General features: G+C 45.3%; 1 protein-coding gene across 2 annotated transcripts in view; it reads left to right on the forward strand.

Annotated features, from left to right (window-relative positions):
- Positions 1–10544, forward strand: part of Blvra (biliverdin reductase A) — a 20114-nt gene that overhangs the window by 678 nt on the left and 8892 nt on the right. For both annotated transcript variants that reach the window (XM_005364424.2, XM_013352608.2), the window contains exons 2-5: positions 4204–4236; positions 6555–6673; positions 7578–7697; positions 8678–8775. In XM_005364424.2, the coding sequence (XP_005364481.1) occupies positions 4225–4236; positions 6555–6673; positions 7578–7697; positions 8678–8775 (349 nt within the window). In that variant the 5' untranslated portion in view covers positions 4204–4224. The remainder of the gene's footprint in view (positions 1–4203; positions 4237–6554; positions 6674–7577; positions 7698–8677; positions 8776–10544) is intronic.

The following is a 10544-nucleotide window of genomic DNA, read 5'->3' on the forward strand; positions in this document are numbered from 1 at the left end:
GGAGGCAAAGACGGGCAAACCTCTAGTCCTAAACCAGACTGGTCTACAGAGTGAGTTCCAGGGTTACAGGATTGTTACATAGAAAAACCCTGTCTCAAAGACAAACAAACAAAAATAATAAAGCGTTATGCTTATGCAGTTTTAGAGCAGATATTTTTCCATTTAACATGACATTAGATTTGGGACACATTAGCTAACCTCTTGGTGTCTCATTTGTAAGAAGTAGGGATAAGTTTAATGCTTGCTAGGTAGGATGACCATGTAAGGCAACAGGATTTTCAACATGAGATTTAATATTAGCGCTCATAATATTATACAAAGCAAACAATAGTGTACTGGAAAGTTCCTCTCATAATTAATGAAATTTTCATAATATTTCTTCCAAGAAGTTTTTGAAATTATTGAACTAGAATACTAGAGCTTATTTTATTATAAAAGATTGTATTAGTAAATATGCAAGTACTTTTCTTACATTGTACATTCCAGAACAAGACATACTGAAGTCTAATGGTAGACAAAGTATTATCAAAGGATTCTGAGAGCCAAAAATCTAGAAATATGAATGAGTGCTGGGTAGTGGTGGCACTGCCCTTTAATCTTAGTTCTCAGAAGGCAGATTTAGGCGGAGCTCTGTGAGTGAGTTCAGGACAGCCAGGATACGGAGAAACCCTGTCCTAAAAATAACAAAAAAAGAAAAAAGAAAAGAAAAAGAAATATGAATGACTAACAACACTTGAGCTTTTAGAACTAAGAAGCAGATTTGCTGAAACTTCCAGGACCTGGGACATACTTATTATTAATAGTCTGATGTATGTAATCCCAGACTTAACTGTATTATCATTATATTTTACTCTATAGTTCTCATAGCACAGGGCTGAGGCAGGAGGGTTGCTGAGAATTTAAGGCCAGCCTAGGCTGCAGAGTGAGTTTCATGCCAGCCTGGGCTACAAAGTAAAACCATCGCTCAAAAACAAAACTCACATGCAAATCCTGATAAGACAGAGCAAAGTGGAACAAAAGGAAATGAATTGTTGATCTTCACAGAGAAACCCTTTCTCGAAAAACCAAAGAGAGAGAGAAGAGTAGGGGTTTTTTTTTCTTAATTGTAAATAGATTCTTTCCTCAGAAAGAGCTTAACATATAATATTACCAAACCTGAGCAGAGGTGTCTCAGGCTGGCTGTGTTTGATGTCGCTGTGTGGCTTCACAACGTACACAGTATGTGTGGCATTTTGTCACTGTGATAGGAAGCTGATTGTCACAACCCCTACTTAACCCATCATACACCTCCCTTCTCCCCACTTTCCTGCCAGTATTTGGCAAAATCTAGGGCAACCTACATTTTAATCTATCTCAAAACATCAAAGACCTAATCCTACAAAAAGAAGATTTAAATTTGGTCAGTTTTTTTATTCTAAGGATTATGTAAATGATCAGACATGGGCGTGTACTGTCTTTAGTACTGCCTTTAGAGAGACGTCCTGGTGTTGGGCACTTGCTGAGCATTCACGGGGCTGGTTCTCAGCGTCAGGAGGAATACTGCAGCTGGCATTACTTTCCTCTAAACGTCTGTCTCCATGGTACTGTTTCATCCCCCCACACACACACACACTTAACTGTTTTCTCACTGTGCTTACCTGCCAGTCTTAACCTTCAGGTGACCTCACTAACCCTTTCCTCTGCTCCCTTCTCATACTCTGTCGACTTGGCCTTTAGTAAGGTCCCTTTTGCACTGGGTGGTGGTGGCATGCCATTCAGGAGGCAGAGGCGGGTGGATCTCTGTAAGTTCAAGGCCAGCCTGGTCTACAGAGCTAGTTCCAGACAGGCTTCAGACCACAAAGAACAGGTAACGTCCTGAGGAGGAGGGAGGAAGACGTTGCCAGAGACGTTCTGAGCACAGACCCATAGGAGTCACATGGTCTTCCCAGGGCTTTCTTGGGGTTGCCCCAAGTAAAGGTTGGGTTTTGGTTTTTTTTAAGGTTTATTCATTTACTTTTATTTTTCTCGCGTGGGTGTTTTGCCGTTTGTCTGTCTGTATACCACAGAGGCCAGAAGAGGGCACTGGATCCCCTGGAACTGGAGTTACAAGTAGTTGTCCGCCACCATGTGGTGCTGGGAATGTAGGCTGTACTCTTACCGGCTAAGGCGTCTCTCCCTCTAGCTGCAGTGTTTCACGTGTCTTATCACTACACTACCCTAAGAGGGTCAAGTCCCAGGGCTGGCGGTGACTAGAGTGCCTCCCTTCTCAGCCTGCTGGAGAGACACACAGGCAGGAGACAGACGGGGTCCTTCTCCCTGTTTTTATCGCCTCTGGTCATCCAGCTGCCCTGGATATAGTTATATAAGTAACACATCTACCAGGTCAAAATGAACAAAAAAGTTAATCTTTACAGCATTCTCCTGGCAACCCTAGTTAACCCTAAGGCTAGCCCCGGATCAGGGTGCACCATCTAAGATGCCTGGCGGAAGAAACCAGCCCCTAGTCCCCCCACCCTTCCACTCACTCTAGGGGTTCTGTGTCAAGAATACACACTCAGCACGCTGGCCAAGGAGCCTGCTGAGTTAGTGCTGCTGTTCTGTTGCTTGCCTTTCCTCTGTTTCCATTTGTCTGTTTCTTCCTTCTGCCTGTGACTCCTGATCGCCTGCCTGCTTTAATGGGAAGTGTCCGGAAAGACTGCTGAACGGTTCTTTTACCTAGAAAACTCAGGTAGTCAGCCGAGCGGGAAAAATGGTACACTTCACTTCTCTCTAAAAGTAAGCTAGATAAAAGGCTGTGATCTCACCAGGCGGTGGTGGCACAGGCCTTTAATCCTAGCACTCAGGAGGCAGAGGCAGGCGGATCTCTTCAGAGCGAGTTCCAGGACAGGCTCCAAAGCTGCACAGAAACCCTGTCTCAAAGAAAAAGGGGGGGGGGCTGCGATCTCCAAGCTGGAATGTGGAAAAGTGCCTCACCCCATAAAGACATGTCCCCACCTGTCCAGGATAGCGCACAGTCAGGTGGGCCAACAGGTGAAAACCTTATCCTCTGATCCTCAAGGCAACACGTGCTCGTGAAGCAGAGCTGGTAAACAACTTTGACACAGCTTTCAGTAACTCAAATCAGAAGGAAAGTAAAGATCTCTAGCAGGGAAGAGCAGCTGGAGGCCAGGACTCCAAATGGTCCCAACAAGAAAGTTGGCCTCTGGCCACTCTAGAGAAGATACCAGCCTGTGCACCAACCATTCCTGGAGGGCCAGAGGTGGCAATGGCACTGGGGACTGATGATGAAGAAGAGGTAGGGAAAACTGGGTCACATAGCTTAGTTGTCCTAGTCAGCTTTTCTACGGTAATAAATCTGATCAAAAGCAGCTTGGGGGAGGAGTGGGTTTGTTTGACTTACAGGTTACAGTCAGTCATCAAGGGAAGTAAGGGTAGGAACTCAGGCAGAAGTAGCCTGGGGCCCAGAACTGAAGCAGAGACTGGAGAAAGGCAGTTTTCCTGGCTTGCTTCCTCTGCCTTTCTCGGTTATCTTTCTTCTTCTGCAGCCTAGGACCACCTGCACAGGGACGGCACTGCCCACAGTGGTCTGGCCCCTCATGTAGCAGTTAGCTGTATTAAGAAAATGCCCTACAGACATGGCCACAGACAGGCTCCGTAGCTGACGTTCCTGCTCTAAGGCATGCTCTCCAAATTGCAACATTTCCTCCAAGAAGGAAGGGAAGGGTCATACAGCAAGCAAAATGTCCCAATGTAGGGGAAAACAGGAACTTGGAGAGATTCTTAAGGGTCCCCACCCAACAGTTAAAAAAAAAAAAAAGAGAAAACAGTTGCAAGGGGTGAAGACTGATCAGCCAGGCTGCAAAAAGAAATCCTTAGCTGGACTCACTGTCCACCGCAAACAGCGAAGAGAACGTCAGGCTTGTGGGTTTCAGGAGTTTACCCCTGTGCTGTTGATTACCCCAGCTCCTTTGAATAACCATCACTACACCCCTGTTGGCAACCCCAATTAAAAACTTACTCGCCAAATTGGACATGGATACAGTTGTGCCTTGGCTATCCAGGCCCCCTTCTGAGGTGAGCGGATGTGTTGTATGCCTTTCACACAGCAGCTCCCTCTTCCCAGTTCCCCCTGGCAGTGTTGACATCCGGAGCTGGGAGAAAACCTTATTCATAGAGTTTGTGCCAGCGTCCCCAGGGTCCTGAACCTCTCTCTTATCTTTACAGCCACCAGCGGGAGAGACCAGGATGAATGCAGAGGTGAGTTCCACACAGACGGCCTTAAGGGATCCTTTTGCTGCCGTGCGCCTTAGTTCTCTTCGTGGATTCTCCTTTTCCCTCTCAAGATTTTTCAGAAATACTCCCCGCTAGGCTACCTACTTGTTTGTGGCTGTGGGTGACGGAGGAGAAATGGTCTCCCCTGAGTTTTTATCCGTGTCCACTGTCACGATGCTGTCTCTCCCTTTCAGTCCCTAGCCATGAAGTGGGGGGTTTTCATCAGCTGTGTGCTCCGGGCATGGTATGGTGCCCCCCCTCCAGACCCAAACAACAAGACCAGCTGATCAAGGATATTTCCAGTGTTCCTTATTTCACATGTTCAATATCCCTCCAAACACGCCCCCAACCAAAGAGTTTAGAAACAGCCCAAGCAGGTAAACATTTTTCCTTTATTAAGCAGGGAAGAAAAGTTAAAGTGGCTGCTTTCTGACTCAGGCAGAAACAGCAGTGACCTTGTAGATGTCATTTTTAAGCAGAGAAGAAGGGAGGTCTGTGTTAGATGGGCTAGGATGTGCTAGTGAAGAAGGTAGGAGTATCTGTCCCAGAGGGACAAAGGACTGCCTTTGGATGGAGAGGACACAGATGTGGCCCGTGGGCAAATGGCACTTTATAAAGGTAAACGGGGGAAACCCCATGTTAGGGTGAGGTGTTTAATTTTAATTGGACATGTTAATTAGGTGAGCCAAAGGGGACTTTTGAATGCTGGATCTTGGTAGTCAGCCTCAGAGGGAGGAAGTGGCTAAATAAGGGAATAGACCTTTAGGTGGCTAGCTTTAGGAATATAATCTAACCGTTTTTAGCAAGGCGGAGAGAATGGGGGAGCAGGGCAAGGCCTGCCAGAGCTGCATGCTGGATTTTTGCTGTTATCCCTTCAGCCACAATCAGATGCTCTGTCCAACCAAGCAGGTCTTCCTTCTCCAGTGCAGTTCACACAGTAATTACGCCATTGTTGAGGACTCCAAACTCATTGTGGCCTAAGACAGTCTTAAATGCTGGAAATCCATTTAGACCCTTGACTTAGTTATCAAGATTTACACCCCATAACCAGTGTGATTTCCAGACTTGGCTTGTGGCTGTAATGGTAAAATAAATTAATTTTTTTCATCCAAATTATTTTTTGCAACTTTTGAAAATTAGAATATAATTGCATCATTTCTCCCCTCACTTCCCTCTTTCCATAACCCCCCCCATTAAATTCCTTCTCAAATGTATGGTCTCTTTTTCATTAATTAGGATTGTTACATATATATGCACATAAATAGAACTGGGCTTAATGCAGTGGCAGTAACTTTTATATTTGGATTATAATGTGTTGTTGTTATGTAGTGGTGTGGGACAATGGTCTGTCAATTATATTTTAAATAAATGCTGATTGGCCAGTAGCCAGGCAGGAAGTATAGGCAGGACAACCAGGCAGGAAGTAAAGGCAGGTCAATAAGAACAGGTGAATTCTGGGAAGAGGAAACTCATTTCTGCAATCTGTGACCCAACCACAGAAGAAGCAAGATGTGACTGTCTTGACCAGAAAGGTACCAAGCCACGTGGCTAACATAGATAAGAATAATGGGCTAATATAAGTTATAAGCATTAATAAGAAGCCTGAGCTAATGGGCCAATCAATTTATAGTTAATGTAGACCTCTGTGTGATTTCTTTGAGACTTAATGATTACGGGAACTGGGCAGGAAAGAAAACTCAGTCAACAACGTAGCTGTTAAAATGGACTTTTCTCAGTATACCTTATTAACGTCTATCTTCTAGTAGTACACTTAGTTACTGTTTAAGGTACCAGAGTATGTGAATATGAAGGTAGCTGGAACTCAGCCGTTGTAAGGACTTAACATGGGTCTTGAGTCTGGACAAAGACGTCTTCCTGTGGGCCCTTGTCTGTCACTGCGCAGCAGCTGTTGCCTCTGAATGTCTCCCAGCTGATTAGAGCCCCGTGCCTCTAGATGCTGGACCCAGGGAGGGTGAAGGCCTCATATCAGGCTGGGTGTTTGCAACAGAGAATCCCCTTGTCTGTAGAGAGGTCAGAGATAGAGCCAAATGGGCAGAACCTTCTGGTAGATACCCAGAAGGTCTTCAACACAGAGACATGGCAGAGCCCTTTCTGCGTGTTTTGGTTCCAGGTCTCTTGTGTCTGACACCTGGTTTCTAGGGGAGTCACACCCCAGCTCTTGTTTCTCTGGGTTACCACCAGCTTTCCTTGCTTGCCAGAACCCAACCTAGCCCTCTGGTTTGGTGTACTCCATTCAAATCCTGGACCGTTTTCACACCCGGCACTGGTCTTTGGTATTTCAGCCTGGGAAGAAATTTGGTGTGGTCGTGGTTGGTGTTGGCAGAGCCGGCTCCGTGAGGATACGGGACTTGCAGGATCCACACTCGTTAGCATTCCTGAACCTGATTGGTTTTGTGTCCAGGTAAGTCCCAGCTTGGTTTGCGCTCCACGATTCATAGAAATCACAGTGGCTGGTAACACCACGGGACATGGATGTTTTCTAGATCCAGGGTAAGGAAAAGCCAGCTCCTCCAGAGAACCACGCACAGAGTAGTCTCTGGAGACTCTCTGGTTCGCACTGGTTGGGGAACTAGAGTCAGGGACCTACAGCTGCATGTCCAGTGAGCGATGCCCAGTAGACCCCACGTGGAGCAGTACGTGGTCTGTTTACTACAGAAGGCACAGCGTGAGGTTTGGCCTGAAAGAAGCCGTGTGTGGCTTAGCCATTCTGCCATTTGGAACAGTCATCCCAGTGGCTTTGCACATTATATCCCTTATGCTGTTCTCACTGCAGTTTCCAGCCCCAGTTCAAGATAAGAAAGCAGAGACACAGAAAGACTCAGTAAGCCTGTTGGGGTTACAATAACTGGAAAACCCAAGAATTACATTTAAGGAAAAGTGTTTGAGTCTAACACTAAGTGTTCTTTTCATGCTGGTAATTGAGTTGAACTTTTTAAATTAGTTTTTTAAAAGTTAACATGCAAATTATTAGGTCTCACTATGGCTTTTTTTTAATAATTTATTTAATTTTATGCACATTGGTGTGACAGTGTCTGATTCCCTGGAAAACTGAGTTATAGACAGTTGGGAGCTGCCATGTGGTTGCTGGGAGTGTTTGGACCCCGGGCCCATCTGGAAAGGCAGCCAGTGCTCTTAACCACTGAGCCATCTCACCAGTCCCCCCACCGTGGCATTTTTAAGCAAAAATTGTCCTAGTTGCTTCTTCCCCCTCAACTTCCCATCTCCCTGCGTTCATACTTCATGCTCCTTTCTGCTTTTATTGCACTTTTCTGTGTGGATTGAGACTGTCTGTATTTGGGAAACAGACGAGAACTTGGAAGCCTTGATGAAGTACGGCAGATTTCTTTGGAAGATGCTCTCTGCAGCCAGGAGATTGATGTCGCCTACATCTGCAGTGAGAGTTCCAGCCACGAAGACTACATAAGGTAGGTTTCTTCATACAGGTAGGCTTTGCCTTACATCTGGAAAGAGGACTGAGCAAGCTAAAACTGGGACTTAACGGTCAGCACACAAAGTTCTGGATGTTCTGTGACCTCTTGTCAAGCTAGGTGGTGGTGGCACATTCCTTTAATCCCAAGATTCGGGAAGCAGAGGCAAGCAGATCTCTGTGAGTTCCAGGCCAGCCTGGTGTACAAAGTGAGTTCTGGTACAGCCAGGGCTTGTTCTCTTATTCTGTTTGTTTGTTTGTTTGTTTGTTTGTTTGGTTGGTTGGTTGGTTTTTTGATACAGGGTTTCTCTGTAGCTTTGGAGCCTGTCCTGGAACTAGCTCTTGTAGACCAGGCTGGTCTCAAACTCACAGAGATCCGCCTATCTCTGCCTCCCAAGTGCTAGGATTAAAGGTGTGCGCCACTACCACCCAGCTTAACCCTTTCTCAAAAATAGAGGGGAAGGGGTGAAATAAACCCTTTCCTCCCTAAGTTTCTTTTGGTCATAGTATTTATTGCAGTGATAGAAAACAAACTAGATTTTTTTTTTAAAAAAATTATTTATGTTTTGTTTGTTTGTTTTTTGGTATGAGAGCTCCATCTGCATGTATCCCTGCATGCCAGAAGGGGGCATCAGGGCATCGGATCCCATTATTGATGGTTGTGAATCATCATGTGGGTGCTGGGAATTGAACTCAGAGCCCGTTGAAGAACAGTCAGTCCTCTTAACCACTGAGCCAATTCTCCAGCCCAGCAAACTAAATTTTTAACACTGATGAAGAGTCAAATGATTTCATAGCTAGAAAAGTTCTTTCTTACAGTAAAGACAAAGGTTGAGGCATAGATCATCCTTACTCTGCAGGGCACTGACCCTTGGCTGCTTGTCACACTCACACGCAGGCTCTTGTGCATTTGCAGTGTTGTGTTCTCGGATATACAGGGCACTTGCGTGCTTACTTGAAGTGTTTCTGTTTCCAAAGGCAGTTTCTTCAGGCCGGCAAGCATGTCCTCGTGGAATACCCCATGACTTTGTCTTTTGCAGCGGCCCAGGAGCTATGGGAGCTGGCTGCACAGAAAGGTGACGTATTCTCTGACTCTGGTTTCTAGGTACCATCTTTCTGCCTTTCGTGTATGCTGTCTTATCTGCATCTGCTTTGGTGCTAAGAGCTCCCCATGTCCTTGCCTCCAGGCTCCAGATGCGTGGGAAAGTGTGTCAGTTAGAGGAGCTGGTAGTCTCTTTGTTCTAATGAACAGTGGATTGGCTTCCACATGTGATAGTGCTGTTGATATTTTGGCTTGCCCAGATCAGAGTAATTGATTGTCTCATATGTATTACTATATAGTTTCTTTGTTCCATTAAGGGAGTAAGTATTAGATCGTCACTGTATGCCAGGAAACTCTTTCAAGCACATTGTATGCTTAGTTCTCATAAGAAGTTTTGGAGGCAGCGTTCTTTGTTTGCTGTTTTTTGTCACAGGAGACCTGAGGTTGGTGGTTCATTAAGGAAAGAGACTTTCTTAGCTCATGCCGCTGGAGACGGAAGTCCAGAGTCAAGCGGCTGTGCCCGTTTGGTATCTGAGTTTCTTGTGTTCTCCACACAACAGAACTCAGAGCAGCGTGGAGAGACCCAAAGTCTTGATATTCTGTCTTCTATTTTATTCATTCTACTTTGAGGCTTCCCCCTGAATTTTCTAATTGGGTTATTACATTTTTAAATTCTGTCTTCATTTCCACTTGCGTTCTCTTCTGTCTCTTGATTGAATTCAGATTTCAAATCCCTAATTGTTCTTGCCATTGTTCAGATTTATGTTTGTGTTTTCTTGGTCATCACTTGGGTGTTTGTTGCTGTTCTGTTTAAATTTATTGAGTTCATTGTTTGCTTCTGTCTTTTTTGTTATTGTTGTTGTTCTGGTTTTTTGTATACAGGGTTTCTCTATAGCTTTGGAGCCAGTCCTGGAACTAGCTCTTGTAGACCAGGCTGACCTTGAACTCACAGAGATCCCCCTGCCTCTGCCTCCCAAGTGCTGGGATTAAAGGCACGTGCCACCACTGCCTGGCTTGCTTCTGTCTTTTTTAAACTCCACCAGTTGTGTAAGTTTGGTTGTTCTTTTTAATCTGTGTCCTGGGGCTGGAGAGATGGTTTAGCAGTCAAGAGGAATGGTTGCCCTTCCAGAGGACCTAGGTTCGATTCCTAGAACCTGTCTAGCAGCTCATAACTGTCCCTAACTCCAGCCCCAGGACTTCTGGTGTCCTCTTCTGGCCTCCACACGTGTAGTACACAGATATAACATACATGCACTCAAAACACACATACACACAAAGTAAAAATTAGGTTTAAAAATTTAGCTCAGTGTCTTGGGATTCATTTAAGTAATACTCATTGGAGAACCCTCTATGCTGCTGGCTCTTGAGGGGAGGACATACTGTCTTAGCACTTCAAGTTGTGTTTTTCCAATGAGATATAGGCACGTGGACTTCTTGATGGTGTATCTAATACAAGCTCCTAGGCTGCCTCTGTTGAATAGAAGTGTGTTTTATGTCATGTCTGAGGAGTTAGTTAATACCTTCAGGTTCAGTTTGGGTTTGCATGGCTATCAGGGCTTACTGAATACCAGCCTCAGCGCTCCCTCAGGGCTCAGAACAGGACGTCTATAGCAAACTGGCTTAAATAGGGGGGTCTGAGGGGCTGAACAGATTGACTCAAGCATACTCTTCCTCTGCATGTTTCTTTATTCTCTGGGTGAAAAAGAAGGGATATTCCCCCACAAGGCTTTCAGTTTACATACACATACAGACATAGTTAGCAATTCCATAGGCAATGACAGTGATACCAAACATGCATTTCAC

This window comes from Microtus ochrogaster, assembly GCF_000317375.1.
Source record: "Microtus ochrogaster isolate Prairie Vole_2 chromosome 14 unlocalized genomic scaffold, MicOch1.0 chr14_random_1, whole genome shotgun sequence".
Classification (NCBI taxonomy): Eukaryota; Metazoa; Chordata; class Mammalia; order Rodentia; family Cricetidae; genus Microtus; species Microtus ochrogaster.